Source organism: Rousettus aegyptiacus, unplaced genomic scaffold, assembly GCF_014176215.1.
Source record: "Rousettus aegyptiacus isolate mRouAeg1 unplaced genomic scaffold, mRouAeg1.p scaffold_m13_p_1, whole genome shotgun sequence".
Classification (NCBI taxonomy): domain Eukaryota; kingdom Metazoa; phylum Chordata; class Mammalia; order Chiroptera; family Pteropodidae; genus Rousettus; species Rousettus aegyptiacus.
In genome coordinates, this window is record NW_023416284.1 from 17,037,652 (window position 1) to 17,058,120 (window position 20,469).

Consider the following 20,469-nt stretch of genomic DNA (forward strand, 5'->3'; position numbering starts at 1 on the left):
TACAAATTTCAGCACATATGGGGCTACCCCAGACCCATATCTGTACCATGCCCTCCCTGGGCCTGCTTTGGGTTAGTATTATACTTTCCCATGGTGCACCATCAACTAAGAGAATGTTACATGGTGGGATGCGTGAGACTTTGAATCACATAAACCTGGGTTCAAATCCTGGCTCTACTATTCAGCTATATGACCTTGTGTAAGCCTCTCAGAGTCTTTGTTTCCTCTTTTATAAAACTGGATAATCACGCTTTTGCACTGTCTCGGGAGGATCATATTAGATGATGCATGTGAAGCATCTAGCATTAGTCAATTAGGTGTCTTCCTCCCCTACCATGAACTTGGAAATAAAATTGCCCTCTGAGTCTTAAGCCAGTAAAATCTACACATCACAGAGAAGAGCCAGGTGGGGGAGTGAATGAGGCGAGAGATGGTTTCCTAAACGACTGAAAGGTTTTGTGAACAGTGGAAACCGCAATCAAGGTGACCCGCCTGTAATCTCAGGGAAGCAGGGCGGGGATGTGATTGAAATTGAGAAAACAGAGGCCTAATCAATTGCATTGTGCTCTATCTGAAGGGAACAGAAGGATGCACAGAAAAGGGGGTGCAAAGGAGAATTTATTCAGTTGCACCAGCGGGAGGGACAGGGAAGCAGTAGATACAGGGATTCCGAGCTCAGGCAGCTCTGGTCTCTGCTGAGCAGCGAGGGCCCAGTGAATTCCAGGTTGTTCACTGCCCTGCTGGGCCTTCATGTAAACTTAGTGGGTGTCTAGGTACCAGAAATAATCCTATCAGGCAGAAAAAAATCATTTTTGGTCCCAGGAAAAGGCTATAGAGAGTTAAGAGCACTGATTTTGGAATCAGAGGACCTGGTTCAAGCTCCTGCTCTGCCACTTATGTTCTATAAGCTATTTACTTCACTGTACTTCAGTTTCCCTATTAGTAAAATGAACATAAAATAGCCTTCTCCTCATAGGGTTCTGTGAGAATTAAATGGCAGCATGCATTTAGCAGGATACCTGACACAGAGTAAATAATTTGTAAAAGGTGGTGACAAAGAGCGCTAACATGTTTTGAACATTTTATTTCCATTTCATAGTTAAGAAAATTGAGGCTTGGAGACATTAATAACTTGGACAGAATCACACAGCTAGCGATTGGTGGGGGCAAGGTTCACACCGGGCAGTACAGCTCTAGAACTGTGCTCTTCTCTGCTTACCCCATGGCAGATAGAAACACTGGGCCTCTGGCTTATATATCAGAATCCTGTGAAAATGGTCAGCCAGAGTAATGGATGTAGGAAGTCTTGGTCTCTGAGGGTCTGAATGTGCAGAGCTAAGGCTCCCAATTCTGTGACCATATCTCTAAGCATGCACTTGGCCTCTCTCCATCGTATTGCTCCCACTCAGCAGATCCCAGTATGGGAAATTCTCAATCTATACCGGCCACCTTGTCCCCTTTCCTTTAGGTCATTCAACTTAGAAGGGTTTCCAGGGAATCTTTCTATCAATTTGTTGAGGGAGAAGGCTCTTCCAATCATCCATCTGGGGTAGATATGATCTCTTCCCAAAGCCCAGAGGTAGTGAGTTCTGGTAGAAAAATCATGGACCTTGTTGTGAAACCTGAGTTCAAATCCCAGCTTTGTCACATATATCTGTGTGACCCCTGAGCCTGTTTCCTCATCTGCGAATGGTGGCTAATCATAGAATCAGACTCAGGACTGGATTATTAATAGATGTAAATACCTCTGGCATTTGGTAGACATTTAATTAAAAAGTTATTATTACTATTATTTCTCTCCAGCATGACTATGAACTCCTCCAGGACAGGGAGTGGTCTTGTTCATGTTTGTGTTACTAGGGTCCTGCCTAGCAAAGGGCCCTTCACAGAGTTAATACATAGTAATTTGCCAATTGCAGCACTGATTCCTAGCTCCCAGCCTCTTTCCGCATCCACCCTCTTAGTAAGTCAGGGGGTCAATAATTTCCTGATGGGAGAGGTGGGAACTCTTATTCCCTCTTCCTCTTGTTTCCACATGGAGGCACACGTGCTGCCAGAGTTTCTCAAAGGGGAAGCTGGGGGTAGGACAATTCCTCGTTGCACAGGTGCATGGCAAGTTGTTCAGCACCTCCAATCCCTGCCTACTCCATGCCAATAGGAGTCCCCAGTTGTTGTGACAAACTGAAATCGTGTAAAGAATTAGCAATCCACTGCATACAGACTAAAAGGACATCAGTAATGAAGGGAACATTTTGATCTCCAGTTGCCTGTCTTCTATATTTATCTCTCAACTCATCCTAAATTCACATGGGGAAGAGCATCATTTTGGGGTGTCCTAAAACACCCCTTGGGTACCTCATGCTCAGTAGGCATTAGGATACTTCTCTCACATTCCCATCTTCCCAGCAGCCAAAGCAGCCCCATTCACTTCCCAGTGATTTTCATAACTCAAGGATTCATATTATCACTTTTCTTATTTACAAAATCAATAAACAGACACACGATTCGGAGAGGGGGTGAGTCCTCAGCAACCCTCCCCCTCAGTCCCTGGGCTTGGACTCCAGTTCTGGACTATAGCATTCTCCCATCAGGAAAGGGATCCAACAAAGTCTTTCCCTATCTTTGCAACTTACAGACACAAGATAATTGGGGGCGAATTCTGGGGTCCTGAACCCAGGGTGGGATGACAGGGTAGCAAAGCAGGGATGGGAAATAAGTGAGGGAAAGAATATACAGTTTTATAAATAACTAGAGAGGGTACGAGCATTTCTTTTTTTGGAGGAGGGAACAGGGAGACTAGGCACAAGTAGGGGCCTAAGTTGGAAGGAGAGAAATAATGCTTGAGGCCAGAGGAAGTGAGGAATGATCTCTGAGCCTCAGTTTGCCCATCTTTAAATAAGTGGGTTGTCCTCAGTGACATCAGAGTAATCTGCTTGCTCTGACATGCTAGGACTCTATAGGGTCCTAAGCCTAGGACTGTGGGACCAGAGCCCTGAGGATTAGAAAGGGCTTGTGGGCAGAGAGGTGGCTGATGCCTAAATAGGCTATGTCTGATCTCCAGGCTGATACTGGGGTTCTGTGGACGTGAAGTAGTCTTCCAGGAAGGACTGCAGGTACTCGAAGGTAGGTCTCTCCTCTGGGTCCAGACGCCAGGTCTGCAACATGGCCTCGTACAGGGATGCTGGGCAACCTGAGGGGCACGGCATGTGGTAGCCATGCTCCACCTGTTCCAACACTTCTCGGCTATTCATGCCTGGAGGGTGAGACTTCATCAGTTATGGGGCTTAGCTCCTTCCAGAAGAAACTCCTTCTCCATGACCACCCTTCCACCTCCCCATCCCTCTACAAACCTGGGTAAGGGACTCGGCCCTTGCTCATGAGTTCAGTGAGCAGGATCCCAAAGGACCACACATCTGACTTGATAGTGAATCTGCCATAAAGGGCAGCCTCGGGGGCTGTCCACTTGATGGGGAACTTTGCCCCTGGAGAAGTTGGGAGAGAAGGGAAAGTTAGTGAGGAGGACCCTGGGAACAGCTGGATTTAAAAAATGGCGTCTTTACGATTGGGGACCCTGAGCATAATAGAAAGGACCACTATCTAGCCAGCACTTACTATGTGGTTAGTATAGTGCTGGACACTTTATAAACATTGTAATAATTCTCATAATAATAACACCTAACACTTATATGGTAAGTCCTTATTTAATGTCAATAGGTTCTTCGATAGTGTGACTTTAAGTGAAACGATGTACAATAAAAACAATTTTACCCTAGACTAATAATAGATATAAATAAGAGTTAAGTTCCTGCAGCATATTTCTGGGTACAAAATCATTACCAAACTTCTAAATAAAGATCCAAAACACTTCTAATAGTAAACATTGAAATAAATGTGAGCTATACATACATTAAAGAAAGACAAGAAAGATAATTATTTTCCAACCCGCTTATTCTAGTTCAGGGTAGAGGTGGCCTAAGCTTCTCCTGGCTGCTCAAGGCCCAAGGTGGGACCCTGTCTTGAACTGGATGCCCTTCCATCTCAGGGCCACTCACACCCACATTCTCAGACTGGGCCAATGTAGACACGCTCATTCACCTCATGTGCACAGCTCTGGGATTAGGGAAGAAATGGGAGAAAACCCATGCTGACATGGGGAGAACATGCAAACACCACACAGGCAGTGACCCCAGTGGGAAATCAAATTTTTCGCTCATCAATGTTATAACAAAACGATGTTGAACAAAGCAACATTATTTGAGGACCTGCTGTATAGCCTTTACTACAAGCTGGGCATTATTTTAAGTGATTTACATGCATCAATTCATCTAACCCTCACAAAAATTCCATGAGGTACATGTTACTATTATCTCCATTGTACAGATGAGGAAAAAGAGGCCCTGAGTAGTTAAGGAACTTGCATAGGTCACACAGCGTATATAAGTACTTAGAATTCATACCTAGGCATTCTGGCTAGAGTTCATGCTATCTATCACACTTTATGGTCTTTCCCTTGAGAATTATAGCAGTACCTGGCACACAGTGGGTACGTAATAAATATTTGTTGGCTGAATATTTTCATTTTACAGATGAGAAAAGACAGCTCACAGAAGTTAGGTGACACCCAAGGCCACATGGCTGGTAAGTGGAGGAGCTGGGATTCGAACCCAGAGTTGCCTATTACACTTCATCAGGATCAGAGTGTCCCAGATGGTTTGGGGTGGGGAAGGGTTCCCGAGTATGTGGGGCCCCAAGGTGGGGTGAGGCAGGGCACCTTGCTGAGGGTTGTACTCATCATCCTCGATAAGGCGAGCCAGGCCGAAGTCAGCGATCTTGCACACCAGCTGCTCCCCCACAAGGATATTGGCTGCCCTCAGGTCGCGGTGGATGTAGTTCATGCGCTCCATGTAGGCCATTCCCTCAGCCACCTGGAGGCCAAGGTATGGAGAGATGGGAAGACCATGGCTTGTTTGACAGATCATTTGAAAAACCAACTTTCCAGATGAGGGGACCGGGGCTCAGAGACTGGCTCCGTGCCCTGCCTCAAGGTTGCACAGCTGATGCAGTGGGTGGGGCAGCACGTCCAGGGGGTAGGCTGGACGTCTGCGGGGGCTGGACGTCTGCGGGGACTGCACGTCTGCGGGGACAGGGGTTTGTGGAAAGTTAATAGGAGAGGATCCTGAGAGGTGAAGGCTGCTGTTCCAGTTTACCTGGGCTGCCATGTCCACCAACTGGGACAACATCAAATCCTGGCCCTCCCGGCGCCTGAGGAACTCCAATAAGCTTCCTGAGGAGAGGAACCGAGAAAATCAGCATCAAGACCCTACTCCTAGCTCCAAGCCAGCTTTTTCTTCCTCAGTCCCGCCTCTATTCAGAACTCGTCTCCTAGAGCTCAGCCCCGCCCCCTGTGCCCAGCCCTCTCATTTTGATCCACCACCACTCAGGATCCCGAGACGTCCCGCCTCGACGTCTCACAGATCTCGGCCAGACCCCGCTGCCACGGATACCCCGATTCAGCCCACAACTCGTTTCTTCTCTGCCTCGGTCACTCCCGGCAGACACGTCCCACTCAGACTCCGCCCCAGACCCTTCCCCATCAGATCCTGCTTTCACAAGCCCCACCCACAAACTAACTACCCCAACGCCAGAGGCTTCGCCGGGTCTAACTTGGCTCCGCCCCTACTCCCAGCACTCACGTAGTCTCACTCCTCCAGACCCGTATTCGGACTCTGTTGATCGTCTCGCGTCCCATAACTGGTCGCCACCGAGGTACCTCCCCCACACCCACTGTAACTTCGCCCCGAAGTCCCATCCCCCACATCCCCCAGATTCCACCTCCCAACCCCGCCCCTCACCGTGGCTCATGAACTCGGTCACGATGTAGATAGGCTCCTCCGACACCACGGCGTACAGCTGCACCAGCTTGTCGTGTCGCAGCATCTTCATGATCTGCGCCTCCTCCAGGAAAGCCTTCGGGGACATGGTACCCGGCTTCAGCGTCTTCACCGCCACCTTTGTGCAGCCATTCCACGTGCCTGCCGGGCGCCGGCGGCTCGTCAGAACCCGCTCCCTGACAGTCCAAGCCCTCGCGCCGGCCCTGGGCCCCAGCCCCAGGCCCCGGCCCCGGCCCCTGGGACTTCCGTACCCAGCCACACATCCCCGAAGCAGCCGGTGCCCAGCCGGCGCTCGAGCGCGATGGAACTGCGGCTGATCTCCCAGGCGTCCTTGGCCAGGCCCATCGTTTGCGGCTTCATAGTGGTGCAGGCCGCAGTGAGCAGGTGGCATAGCCCGTCGTTCACCTCTGGGGAGCGGGGTGTTGAAAGTCACAGGTGGGCCAGAACAGCCCAATACATTCCTTTTTTCACTCCAGCCTTCAAGCACAGTTATAAGGAACTAGGCCACAGGTGAGGTCACAGGCCAGGGTAGAAGGGAACCCCACCCACTGAGTGGGTGAACATGTTGGTGCCCAAGGAAGAAAGTGGCGCCAAGAGGGAGAGATGATCCCTATAAGGATTAGGGGCCTTCCCATAGGAGGTGGCCTCCATATGGACCTTGGAGGATAACATGGGATTCTGACAGGTGGAAATGGAGTTGAGGATTCCAGACAAAGATGTAGACATGCGGCTTTCACCCTTCCATGCACCTCATCCTTGCTCTAACCAACCAAAGCAGAAACCTGGGCGTGATTCCCACCTTCCCCTCAAACCCCCACAGCCCATCCAGGTCTTTCCTATTCTGCCTCCTATCCAGCTCAGACATTAGGGGGCACCATTTGGCCACAGATGGCCTCAGGCCTCAGTTTCCTCTGGAATCCTACAGAGCTGTGTCCTGGGTGAAAAGGGTCCACACACTTGGGTTCTAGCCCTGGACAGCCACTCCCGTTTTGAGAGAAGTTTCCCTCCTCTGGGCCTCAGTATCAGTAGGTTGGGTCAGAGATCTACAGCATGTGCCGGCCCAGGGCCCGCCCTCACCGATGTAGTGCTGCACCAGCTCCTGCACCGAGTCGAACTGGGCCCGTGTGGTGATGTAGTAGCCACCTGTGTCCAGCTTGCGGATCTTGTAATGCTTCACGTGATCACCTCTGGCTTGGTCCCAATCCCGAATGGACAAGGAGTACGCGCCTGTGGGGAAGGGTCACCTTTGGACCACCTTTCCTCCTCGCTCCCAGTCTGGAAACCAGGAGATGCTCAAAAGGCTGGGGACTCTGAAGTTGAACAGCCACATCCCTGAACCCAGTGTCTGTCTTAGCTCTGCTCCTCTACCCTGTCCCAGTCTTGGCCCTGACACAAGTCCCACCCCACCACTCCTAGCCTTACCCTATTAGCTAGGCCGTCCCTGTCCAGTGCCAGCCATGGTGCAGTCCCTACCTTTGGTGGTCTCACTCTCCCGAATGAGAAAGGCTCCCTGGGGGTTGCCTGGGGAGAGTAGCTGCCTCTCTGCATCCTTTCTCCCAATCTTTCCAAAGTACCACCTGTTGGGAAGAGCCAAGAAGAGTCAGGTATATCTGGTTGAACCCCCAACTCAGCCTCCTAGGAAAAGTCACCTCACAATCCAAGATTCAATGTCATCACCCTTAAAAGGGGACTCATACCTGCTTCACAGCCTGGTGTTGAGGATCATAGAGAAGGGAAATTAGAATACCTGGCACATAGTAGGTGCCCGATAAAGGTTAGACTCCTCCTTTCCACTCTTTGGGTTTCTCTTGAACTAAAATTGCTAGAAACCCAGGACCAGTTACCTCATCAGAGTGTCACCAGTCTATTAGTCCATCTCATTACTGCCCCTCCATGGGTTCATTTTACAGATGAGGAACTTGAGGCTGGGAAAAGGGAAGTGACCTACACACAAGGCCAGCTGATGAGCTTTATTTGAAATCTTTTGCCACCCACCCTAGTTTTTTTCCCATCACCCCGGGCAATCACTCAGATCCCTCTCCCCACACCCACCCCAAACCCTTTCCTCCTTTAGCTTCCAGAATGACACCTTTTCCTGCTTCTCTTCTCTTCTTCTGACTGCTCCTGGCAGGCTCTGACTGCTGCTTTTCCTTCACTCTCTTAAATTTGGATGTTGTCCTAAGTCTCAACTCCAACCTCAGGCTCCAAGCATCCTGCTCTCTTAGATAATCTTCCTGGGACTGTATTGTAGCCTCAAACGCAGGGGAGTTGAAGTGACCACAGGTGCCATAGAAGACTCAGATGTCATTTGATCCCTAACTTGAACCATAACCATCTTGGGCTCAATTAAAAGGAGCATAGTTTTCAAATTAAGCGAGGTGGCAGTCTCAGTGAACTCTGGGATTGTCCATCCATGCCTGGGCTCTAGGCACAGGGAATATGGATAGGCATTGGCAAATGGAGCACTCAGGAGAGTGGCAAGATGGAGAAGGAGGAACTGTTGATGGACTGTGTAGACAAGACACATTCCCGAGTTTTTCAAAGCCCTGACCCCACCCACACCCATGACATTAGCTACTTCTTAATAATTAATCTAATAATAACAGCATTTATTTTGTGTCAGGCTTTGCTTTAATACACACATGTATTCACTTAATTCTTATAATAATGCTGCGAGGTAAGTAGTACTATTTTTTTTTTTTCAATTATAGTTGACATTTAATATTATTTTATATTAGTTTCAGGTGTACAGCATAGTGATTAGACATTTATATAACTTACAAAGTGATTCCTCCATAAGTCTAGTACCCACCTGGCACTACACATATTTATTATAAGGTAAGTACTATTATTTACCCCCATTAGAGGAGGAAATTGAGATACCTTGTGGTTAAGCAACTTGCCCAAGGCCACATGCTCTTAAGCTGTGTTGCCGGAATAGGAACCCAAACTGTCTGTTCTAGGGCCTGAACTCTTAACCATGACACTGCACTGAGTGCCTTTCAGGGCTTCATGACATTGCCTCCAAGATGTGGACACAAGCACGAACCCCTCAAACCTCCCAACTTCTGCACTTTCACCCCTTCTCTCCGCCATGCCTACTCCCACCCTCCCCAGATGAAGGCCTCACCCCCACTTGAGCTCTGGATCCCGTCCACTCCCTACTGCTCAGGGACACCTCTCCCCCACCGACCAGCCCCCATCTGTAGTCTCTCCATCCCACCAACCTGCACATATGCCTGCATTTCTTCCTTCCCCAAAGCAAACTGCTTTAAGCCCTATCTTGCCATCAACATTCTGCTGTATCTCTCGTCTTCTCTTCACTTGAAAAAGCACTTCACATTTGGGTCTCTACTTCCTTTCCTCCTACTCTTTCCCAGGCTCTGCTGTCTGGCCTTCACCCTACTTTACAAAGAGAGAGATCTCTCACCAAGGTCACTTCCATTGCCAAATCCAGTGGTAGCCTCTGATACTCCCTCTTTTGTTTCCTGAAACCTCCTCTCCGCCCTCTTGGCTGCTCTGACTTGGCCTGGCTTAGTTTTCCAGCAGCTCTTTCTCCTTTAAGGGCAGCTTTCTCTAAACTTGGGTCCTAGGGGCAATCTCTCTCCTTCCTCTTCCTTCATTCCTCTATGAAGTTTTAATTATCATCTCCACTCCAAAGAGTCCCAAATTTCCACTCCTGCCCAGGTATTCCCTCTGCAAGAGCCACAGCAAACAAAGAACCTTAGTGCCAATTAGGAGAAAATGCTCCTTCCTCTGGGCTAATTCAGAGGCACGGTATGGCATGGGCTGGGCGCTTCTCATGCAAAGTACAACCTAATCTGCTTGCTGGCAGTCTCCTCCACCTGAGTATTCCTCTCCATGAACCTCAACCCAACAAGTTCCCACTCCCAAACCTGACCTGCTCCTGTGTACCCCACTTTAGTAAATGGCACCATCACCTAGCAAATTCCTCAAGAAGACTTTGGGCCACCCTGGGTTCCTCCTACTTCTCATACCCCAATGGCAAATTAGTCACCAAATCCTGGTGACTCTCACTCTGCAGTCTCTCCAATCTTTCCTTTTCCCATATAGGTATATATATGTGAGGATTATTATTTTTTTTTTTAAATTATGATCTTCGGTTTCCGTATTTGTAAAATGGGGACAATACTAATATCAATAGTGTTATATGAGAATTAAATGAATCAAAGTATGTAAAGTACCTGTCATAGTATCTCAAGTATATAATGTTACTCCATGAATGATAATTCCCTGCCTCCTCAGTACAATTAATTCTGATCAATGCCCCCTTTGAATTTGTTTAGCACTTTACAATTTTTTAAAGCTCATACACTGTTGTTATCTCTGAGAGGCAATATATATAATGCTTAGCAAATGCAGCCAGATTATCTGGGTTCAAATATCAGCTCCACCTACTTACTAGCCATGTGAACTTGGATAGGATATTCGTTCCTAACTCCATTAATACATAGAAAGCACTTTAAATAGTGCCTGGAACACAGTCTATCCTAGATAAGTATCATCTACTATTATTATCATTATCTTCTTTCATTCTCACAATGACCTTAATAGAATTATAGATAAGGAGACAGAGATGACCTTGAATCTGGACTCCAGAGTCCTATCCACGGGGTTGGTCTCCCCTCAGTCCCCTACTCACTCTTCAGCCTGGATGGAATCCACAGGGGCTACGTAGTTGCTGGGAATGTAGCCCGTTAGTCCAGAGCTCAGGGACCGAGCCTCCCACCAGTCACCTTCACTGCAGGCACAGAACAGAAGATGTCAGTGACAACCAGCCTCTGGGACACCATGTGGTCAGATAGGGCCACAGAGAGGATCAGGTGGAGGCTGGCCCTGCCGATCCTTTACCTTGGACACACGTGCCCTAGGGCTTTTCTCTATTCCACCCCCAGCCACTGCAGCTGCCCCCAGGAAACTGTCTCCTGCAGAAGGAATGTGTTTGGGGACATCTGGGCCTGCTGGTTTTCTCCTCTGGCTCCTCAGCTGGGCTGGGGTTCAGGTAGGCAGTGAACAGCTAAGTAGGTCACTTCCACACTGAACGTCCCCCTTCAATGGCTACATATTTCTTTCTGGATAAAATCCAGACTCCTCAACATGGCTTAAAAAGCCCTGCAGACTCTGCTCCCATTCACCTCTCCACTTTGCCCTTTCTCCTTTCTGTACCTCATACTTTATGATCCCCCTAGACTGAACCAGTTGGTGGTTTCCAGAAGTCATCGTTTATTCTCATTCTCTCTCACTCTCTCTTCCTCTTTTCTCACCACTTCCTTCAATATGTATTCATTTTTCTAGTCTCAGCTTAGAAATCACCTCCTCCAGGAAGACTGCCCTGATCACCACTACCCTGGAGACCACGTTTGGTGTTCTTTCTGTGACCATAGTTCCTCATACTACTCCCACATCATAGCAACTGCTCAGGGTTGTTATTGTCATGTTTCTGTGTCCCCAACTAGGCTGGAGCTTTCTGAGGACAGGGACAAAGCCATGACTTGAGCTGGGTAGTCTAGTCACTTACGTGTTGTTCAGGATGTGGAACTTCTCGCCCTTGGTGAAGGTGAGGTCATCTTCTGTTCGGGCCTCATAGTCATACAGAGCGATGAACAGGGTCACCCCGGGCCCTGCAGAGTTAGGGCTACTCAGCAGAGTAGGGCATGGGATGGGGCTCCAAGGGGGCTGTACCTCTAGAGTCCTGTTCCCCAGCCAGGTGCTGCGCCTCCCCACTGCTGCCATGCCCTACTTCCCACAGGCCTTCTGAGTCCAATACATTCCTGATTCAGGCTTTACAGCTTGTCCCCTCCCCCACCATGGATTCAGGACACAAACCTTCAAACTCATCCCTCCCACCCTGGGAAGTCCCCAGTTCACTGATTTCTCCTTTTCCCCCCACAGAGAAGACTTCACATTTTACATCTGTCCTCTTCCCTCTCTCACACTGGGACAGAGCTGTCTGCTCCTCAGACTGGGGTTTCAGAGGGTAGGGCTGTACATACTCCCTCAGACTGAATGCTGAAAGCAGGGCTGTGTCTCCCATATCATACTGGAGGTTCCTAAGGACAAGTCCACGTCTCCCCTTCTCCCAGGGTCCGGGCAGTACCTGCTATTAGCCTACTGGACTCACCTGAGATGCCCCTGACGGTGCCCCCATCGAGAAAGGCAGGGCTGGTGGGCTGAGGGGAGAAGTTGTTGTAGTTGGGGATATGGGGAAAAGAGGGCACAGACCGGGCCTGCGTAGGGTCAGGGCCATAGCGGTCCGAAGCCCCATAGCTCCTGAAGTCCCCTTCGAGGCCAGCGTCCTCCTTGGGTCCTGGCTCCAACTTCTTGCAGAATACACAGCCCATTCCAGGTACTCTGCTAAAAAATGGGAGCGTGCCTCACTCAGAGGCCCCTACCAGATATGCCACTCTATGCACATATACTTGGACATGTGCGTGTGTGTACACACACACACACACACACACACACACACACACACTCACACAGGCATGCAGCTTTCTCTCTCAGGCCCGGAGTGGGGGGTCCTCCCCAGTGAGGGATAAAAATGAAGCATGGCCACCATTGGATCTACCAGCCAGCTGCCAGAGTGTGTTTGGAGAGTATCTGTATCCTCGGCGGGGCTGGTTTTCTGCCTTGAAATGTTGCTGTGCTTATTTATATATTTTCGCCTCCTATTGCTTCAGTATGTTGTATTTCCGTTACTCTTTCAGAGAACTCGTGTGTCTTTACATGTCTCTAAGTATTTGTGAGTTTGTTTGTGGGTATGCCTGTGTGCGTGTGTGTGCAGAATGTTCGGGTGTATATATAAGTGTGTGTACATGTCTATGCAGGTGATGGCTCTGTGTGTGTTCATGTCTTATGGGTGTGTAGATATGTACATGTTTCTGTGCAAGTGTGTGTGTGTGTATCCCTGTGAATGCGAGTCTGTGTGAACAGTTGCCTCTGTGTCTGTGTGACATCACCGTGTGCATGTACATAGTCCTGTGTGGGAGTATATGTGCCTTTCCGAGTGTTTATCTGTGTGTGCAGGTCTGTGGAAGTACGTGTGAATATCTATGCGTATGTGTGTGTGTGTCTTTCTGTGTCTCTGCATGTTATGAATTGATGTGCGTTTGGTGCGAATGTGTGTGAGGGCTGTGTGCCTGCACCTGGAGATTCCCTGCAGAGAGGGATCAAGGCCATTTCCTGTTGTGGGTCCAGCCTCTGGTCTCTCAAGCTGCCTCATTCTGGCTCACCCATCTGTTACCTAGCAACAGGGTTCTTGTAGGAGGAGGGGGTTGTGAGGAGTTGTGGGGCCCAGGAAGGCCACCCCCATCCCGTTTGGGGTCTTGAAAGGCCTCAATTCCCACTCTCCCCACTCACCCCTCAGGCTCTTACTCTTTGGTCAGTGAGGCTGCGACATGGTCCTTGGGAGGGGCCAGAGATCTGAGAGTGAGACAGAAGGACATAGAAGATGAAGGTTCTGCCAATGTTCCTGCAAGCTAGCTGCCAGCTCCTGCCCTCTTCAGGAAGCCAGAAAGCCTGGGCTCTGCCCCAGCATGACTTCTGCGTTCATTTTCCTTCCCATCGCCCCTGGCGCACTTACACATCCACCCTCATACAGGACACACCACCCACACTGACTCTCTCACACTAATATTCACTTGACACACCGCTGCACCACCACATACAGTAATACACACACACCAGGAACTGTCACACACCAACGCTCACAGCATACACTTGCATGAGTGAGCTAACCAATACCACCACACACCAAAACAAACTAACTCTCACAGGAGCCCATGCTCTGATGCACAGCACGTACACACACACACAGACACACATACACACGTACACAGGCTGCCTCTCAGGTTAACAGCCTTGTACACTCATAGTTTAGTGTTAGAGCCATCTCTCTAATTGGATTTCTATCAAGTCACGATCAGCTCACTATTGGGCTGCCAGTCACTGCCTCCTAAAAACAAGTCCTTTCTTTGGACACTGCCTCTGTTCCCTGCCTGGCCCCCGGCAAACCCCAGCAGCCTAGGGCTACATCTGGTGGTAGAATGAGGGTGGACACCTACCTCCAGAGCTTGCTCCTATCCTCACATCAGGGAAGGGCCCAGGTCAGAAGTCAGGGCCACCAGGATACCTTGGGGAGCCCCTCCATTAGCCAAGCCTTTCCTGGTATCTGTGTCCCCTGAGCAACAGGCTGGCAGGCCATTGAGCAAGGGGTCCCCACACCCTGCCAGAAACTCTGCCATTGCAACACTCAGAGAGGAACTGCCGGGGGAGAGAGCACAGTTTCCTAAGATGTGAGGGGAATGGAGAGTTGCAGGGTGGGGCCAGCCCAGTAAACACTGATTCCCCCCAGAGGGGCCTGAGGGCCTTTGCCTTGCCTTTCTTGACCCCCAAGTCCAGTTTGCTTTATGGATATTCTCCAACTTTTCTCTCTGGGTCCTGCCCCTCCTAACAGGCACCACTTACCTCTTCCAAGAAGCCTTTCTGGATCCACCAGGTTAGGCTGCCTAGATGATGACTCTGTCACAGCAGTGCCCTGACCCCCGCTCTAGCCCTCCCAGCCCCTGTCACCCTTCACTGTGACTGTTCTCCCCTGGAAGCGGGGGCTGACACTTATGTGGTAAACTGTGAGGCGGGCTGTGGTGAGAAACCTAAAATAGTCCCTGTTCGGCAAGCCATTGCCGAGACCTTCACCTCGGGACCCCTCCCCTGGGGTGAAACCACCATGTCTGAGAGGCTCCAGGATGTTGCAGGGCTGGTTAGGGCCAGAGAAAGAATGGAGGTGGGGGGCGGCCTCCCGGGCTTTTAGCCACTGAGAGGACAGATGGAGGGTAAGATGAAAACAGGGGTTACAGGGTGAGAATGAAGGTTTTCTCACAGGAAGATATGCACATCTCAAATGGCAGATCCACACAGCGCTCCTGACACATTCTGAGACACGCGTATAACCTCGGCTACACACAGCACCTCATGCAGAGGCTCTGAGCTCCTCTGTACAGATTCACAGACACATACATCTTCAAGGATATCCACACCTCCATATATACACACCTCCAGCCCTCACCCATCCACACACACATGGTCGCTCCACAAGAACAGTATATACAGGATTTATAGCACTATGTGTCAGCCACCACATTGAACACTTTACTTACACTACCTGTTTATTCTCATAACAACCCTATGAGGTAAGTATTATTTTGTTGATGAGGCACAGAGAGGTTCAGAAACTTGTCCAAGGTCACAGAGTTGATGTACTCTGGCGTTTAGCTCCAGAATCTGAACCACTTCTTTTCATTGCCCGGTCACAGACATGGATAATTACAGCCATCCCTAAAAGCATGCACAGATGCATGAAGCCCCCGCAGGGACACAGAGAGATATACACAGCCCTTCCCTGGCGGCAGACCTACACAGAACTCCCCTCTAAAAGACACAAATTAATACAACCTCTTGGATCTCCACCTAGATATACTGTTACCACTTGGGTACATATTACCTAGATGTTGTCAAATCAGCCAAAGGAGAGCCCTGACTTCAGCACACCTAGAAGGTAGTGGCAGGGAGGGGGTTCAGAAACTGTCAGCTTCTGAGAAGGAGGCAGAGGGCTCTGTGGGCTGAGGAAGAGCCCTAACAGGTCTGATGCTATGGTCACAGGCAGCGGGGTCAGCTCTTAGGGCTTTGTACTCCCAAGCCTGCTGGGTACCAGAGCCTGGGGCTGGGCCTGGACCTCTGAGTACCACCATGTAGAGGGGGTGGAGGGATGTGGGGTAAAGGCTTGGGGCACAGGGTCTGGCATCTGCCGGGCCCAAGGCAGTAAGTGGGCCGCACTGAAAGTAACTGTGTTCTTTGTCAGAGGAGAGCGATGGGGAGAAATAGAAAAAGAAAACGCAGATACAAAGAGACAGAGATTGAGAGATACAGAGACCTAAACACAGACAGACAAAGAGAGAAACCCAGTGTGGTGTACTAGTATACTGACACTTTAAAAAAAAAAAAAAAGTTCTCATTTTTAGCATTTACTGATTTCCATGGTGAAAATATTCCCACCATGGCTGATTTCAGGTTACCAAAGTGACTTCCTGAACGCTGGGCTGGAAAGAGATGCAAAGATTCAGCTCCCTAGAGCCAGAACTAGCTGGCTCCAGCGCTTCACTGCCAGAGAGAAACAAAGAGAAAGAGACAGAAATGAGAAGTAGAGAGACAGAGAAAGACAGAGACAGAAAAAGAGAAAGGCAGAGATGAAGACAGTCAGAGACAGAACTAAAGACATGAAGATAGGAAAGAGAGAGGGAGCAGTTTGGGTCCTCTCCACTCAGGCTTCTGCATGAAAATATTCCTCACCCAACTCTCTGTCCTGGTCTAGCTCTGATACCAACTAGTGCCACCAATTCTTTGGAGAATTATTTGACCTCCTAGGAATCTGGGAGGCAATAACTATTAGTTTAAAAATGCTAATATACTGAATACCTCTATTCAGTGCCTGGCATTGTACCAAGCAATTCTCATGCATAATTTTACTTAGTGACCCTATGAGGTGAGTTTTATTATTACCCCTATTTTATAGATAGGGACCTGAATCTGTTAATGAATAAATGTACCTCCTGAACATTTGGTTGACAAAAGTTGGCTTCTAGAGGCTCATCTGGGTCAAAATCAAGTTGTGGGTGTCATAGCCGAGGTGCAACCCTGGAACATGGTGCTGTGGCCTTCAGTGTCTCCTCTGTGTGGCCCTACCCGACTCTGGGACCTTGAATGAATTACAGCCCTCTGAACCTCAATTTTTGCATCTGTACCTTCTGTGCATTTTCGGGGGAAGGCGTGAAGAAGTGTGACTCTTGCCCAGTGTGCAGTGGCTAAGTGAAGCTGAGAACAACAAGCAGCAAAGCTAGAATGGCCCTCAGGGACCATTAATCAGCACCCCCTCTTGTGTGAAGGGGGAAGTGACTTGCTTGAGGTCAAATAGCCAGACAGGGTATTCAAAGCCAGGATTATTAATTCAGGTCCAGAGTTCTGTTCCTGGCACCGTGGCCATGTTCTCCAAAGCCTGAGCAGGAGGTCATGCTGGCCCTGACTGGTGAACATCATATTTTCTTCCCAGCTCCTGGCCAACTGAACACACCACCGCTGCCGTATGGCAGCTGGCCACCCAGTGGGAAGCCTGCCTCCTTCCCACCCCTACTCCTGGACATAGGAGCCCCCGGCTTACTCATCCTTTCTTGAGGGCTATACTTTCCAAAGCCAGGGCTTTGATGTAGACCCAGGATGTCTTGTCCCTCCTCCCCTCCCCCCAACCCCTGCCAAGTATCTGTAAGATCTGGAGACAGGTTTAGGTGCAAATTCTCCCAGGCCTGACAACTAGCTTGAGATATTGGGCAAGTCAGTTCACCTCTCTGAACTGTAGTTTCTTTGCCTAGAAAACAGGAATATAAATCTCTACCTCATGAGGTTGCTTCTGAGCATCAAATGTGGTCAAGCCCCTGAAAGCAGCAGGCACACAGTAGGTACTCAGTGAACTTTCACTTCTGCTCCATTCCTTAGATGGAAGGCCCCTCCAAGACCGAGGGAGGAGGAGTGGCAAGACTGAGAAGAAAGAGAAGTTCCCAGGGCGAGGTGGGAAGGCTGAGCTGGCCCAACTGCCTGGGGGATTTCAATAAAAGGGAACTGGGACTTTGGGCAGCAGCAGGAAACCACCATCCTGCAAGAGTTCCGGCTTCTCCTCAGCCTCCGGGCTGGCCACGGGCAGCAAGGGCTGGAGGGGCAGAACCGAAGTTTCGGTCCCACGGCACCCCCATACGTCACCAAGACCTGACCCCCTCCCCTCCCCCCATGAAAGTCTTCCATCCCTCACTGAGACCCTCCACCTCTCATGAAGCTCGAGTGCCTTCACAGAGCCCTCATCTCCTTCACCTCCCATTGAACCCTGGCCATTTCACACCAGCCTTCTTGAGGGCTTACCGCTCCCCACCCCTGAATACCCAAAGGCTAAGACACAGCCCAATCTGACTCTACTGCCCTGGTGGGGCCAGGCATGAGGGGTAGGGTGGGAGAAGGGTGGGGGCAGGGGAGGAGAGAGGAGACCTATCCTGACCATGCTGGCTTTACCCTCCATATGGTCCTGAAGGTGTCAGCTGAATTTTCTCCACTTACAGGTAAAAGTGGTTTCTCATCTGTTGTTGAAAACACACTCGTTAACCTCTAGAACAGAGCTCTTTAGGGACTCAACATTCTTGGGGGCTGGGAGGCATGGGTGGTCCATGGGTTGCTGAGGAAATAGGACTTTAGATTCCATAGTGTGACCTGACAGGAAGCTCCCTCCCTGGGTGCTACTTTAAGCCAGCAGGAAGGGCCCTGACTCCTCCTTCTGCAGGTTTAGGGTCCTAGCCTCTCAAGGTCTGGCCACTTTCTTTTCTATATCAGCCCCAAGTGGCTGCAGAAAACACCGGAATACCCACACATATGCTCATACACTCACGCTCATTCACTCAAAGCCCAAATCCTACTCACGAATACTCTCATATCTTCACTCACAGCTTCAGGCTTGTTGGGGAGCAGGAGCCAGCCAGGAAGCCCATGAACCCCATATTCTACCATTCCCCTCTCACCCACTCGCCTCTCCAGAGGGCTACATGGGATTTGAGAGGGATGCAGGGTAGCTCAGGCCTCAGCTCTGGCTACTACATTCACGGACAAGATGCTCTGGACTTTGGGTCTCTACTGCTGGCCCTGTCAGTCATTGACTCTCAAAGCTCCATCTTCCCATCTGTGACATGGGAACAGAGCCCTGCTCTTCTACCACCACCGTCAGCACGGATGGAAGGAGGCAGAAGGACTCAGGATTACTGGGTGTGGCACCATGGGGGTTGGGGACAGATCTCAAACCTATTGATTTTCCCTCAACAGATCACAGACATTTATTAGCTGTCAACTGTGCGCTGATGTCTGGAGGCCCTGTCAGGCTTTCTGGTTTTCCTACATGCTTTTGGGAAGGTGAAGGGGAGGCTCCCCAGGATTAGTGATAAATAACTCTTTAACCTCTCCAGGACACTTGGTAAAAACTGCTTTCTGCACCTGATTCTTATAACTGGGGATGGGTTGGGAAGGGGCAGAAATTATTTCCCTCCGTAACTCGAATGAGGAAAATGAGGCCCAGGGAAGCCCCATAACTTGCCTAAAGTCACACAGCAACCAAGGGCCCAATTTGGTCAAGTCCCTGAGACTGCAGATTACCCACCCCAGGTACCCTGAACACGGAGCACCATCGCCTTACTCCTCTGTTCAGCAGCAGGCCCCCAATTGAGGGCCCAAAATGGGGCGGAGCGGGAACCAAAGGGGCTGCGAGGGCAGTGCGCGCTATAGCAGCCAAGCATGGAGTTCTGCCTCTCCGCCCTCTTGTTTCCATGGAGACAGCCCCTCCCGGCAATCACGGTCAAAAGCAGGATATCCGTCGGGGCGGCCAGCAATTCCCGGATCCTGAGAGGAACGTAGACTGAGACCGCCGCAGCGGGCGGGGAGGGGGCACCCAGCGAGGCCCATCCCTGATGAGGGCGGGGACTTCCCCAGGAAGCCGCGACCCACGCCTCTAGCGCCTCGAAGGTGTCTTCTCGCTATCCGCGACCCTCCCACCCGTGCAGGCGCAGGAGGGTCCACGGGGCTGATTCTTGGTAGTCTCCGCTCCCCTCCTGGCTACCAGCCTCACTCCTCCCGCTACAAGATTCACCTCCGACTTCTACCGTTTTCAGATAGGGGGACTTCATGGACCCCTGGGATTGCGTTTCACAGTCTGCATCCTCCAGGAATGGTTCTCCTTCACCCGTTCCAACCAACTCCCTCACCTGATCTTCAGTCCCACCACCTGATTCCCCTCACTCAGACCCCTCAGGTCATCCCCGAACCCTCACTTTCAAGGTCCCCTCAGTTTCTCCCCCAGCCTCTTTAGGGGGTCCCCTTAGGTTCCTCTTCCCGACTCAGGCCCAGTCCTAAATTCTATCAATCTCACTTTACAGGTTCCTTCCGTTTTCCCCACCAGACTTTTTTTTGGGGTTCCTTTAGTCTGTTTTCCCGTATCCCCGTAGTCTCCTTCCCATATTTTGTCGGTCTTACTCTCCAGGTCTCCTCCTCAGTTTTCCTCTTTAGGTCCTTTTAGGGGTGGGGCCCCTTTGGCTCTCAACTCCCTCAGCTCCCCTCCCTAAATTCAGGTTTACCCCTCCCTCCTCCCCGAGCCCTCCCTTGGGGGCCGAAGGCGGACTAGGGGCGGGGCACCGCACTGCCCCTCGGGCCCCACCTGACCGTCGCCTACCTGGTCCCAGCGGAGGCAGCTTCTAATAGACCCCAGGGCGAGCCAGCCGGGCTCTCAGACGCCACAAGTACCGACGTGTGGTTGAGGAAAACTGGGGTGCTGCCCGCCTCTGATCGCCGCCCGCTCTGGGCAGGCAGGAGGAAGCCGTCTTGGACTTCTCTTATTGCAGCCGCAGCGACGCGACGGCGGTGGCGGCAAGGAGAACTTGCAGTCACGCCCCAGCCCCAAGCCAGCTGCCTGCAGCGGGGAGGGGCCCTC

At 50.5% G+C, this 20,469-nt stretch overlaps 1 protein-coding gene across 17 annotated transcripts; it reads right to left on the bottom strand.

Moving 5' to 3' along the window:
- Positions 1 to 906: 906 nt before the first annotated feature.
- FGR (FGR proto-oncogene, Src family tyrosine kinase) lies at positions 907 to 20,392 on the bottom strand. 17 transcript variants are annotated; one of them, XM_016132113.2, is made up of 13 exons: positions 20,212 to 20,392; positions 13,287 to 13,334; positions 12,034 to 12,263; positions 11,431 to 11,533; positions 10,555 to 10,653; positions 7,365 to 7,468; positions 6,969 to 7,118; positions 6,143 to 6,298; positions 5,853 to 6,032; positions 5,208 to 5,284; positions 4,772 to 4,925; positions 3,351 to 3,482; positions 907 to 3,253 (listed from the first exon to the last, which is right to left on the bottom strand). In XM_016132113.2, exons 3-13 carry the CDS (start codon positions 12,251 to 12,253, stop codon positions 3,045 to 3,047), a joined length of 1,584 nt encoding a protein of 527 aa, XP_015987599.1. In that variant the 5' UTR covers positions 12,254 to 12,263; positions 13,287 to 13,334; positions 20,212 to 20,392; the 3' UTR covers positions 907 to 3,044. The 17 variants fall into 17 exon arrangements, with proteins under 17 accessions (XP_015987599.1, XP_015987598.1, XP_015987590.1 ...); XM_016132112.2 differs by having other exon boundaries at positions 13,272 to 13,334; XM_016132104.2 differs by having other exon boundaries at positions 12,034 to 12,266; positions 13,272 to 13,334.
- Between the last annotated feature and the right edge of the window lie 77 nt (positions 20,393 to 20,469).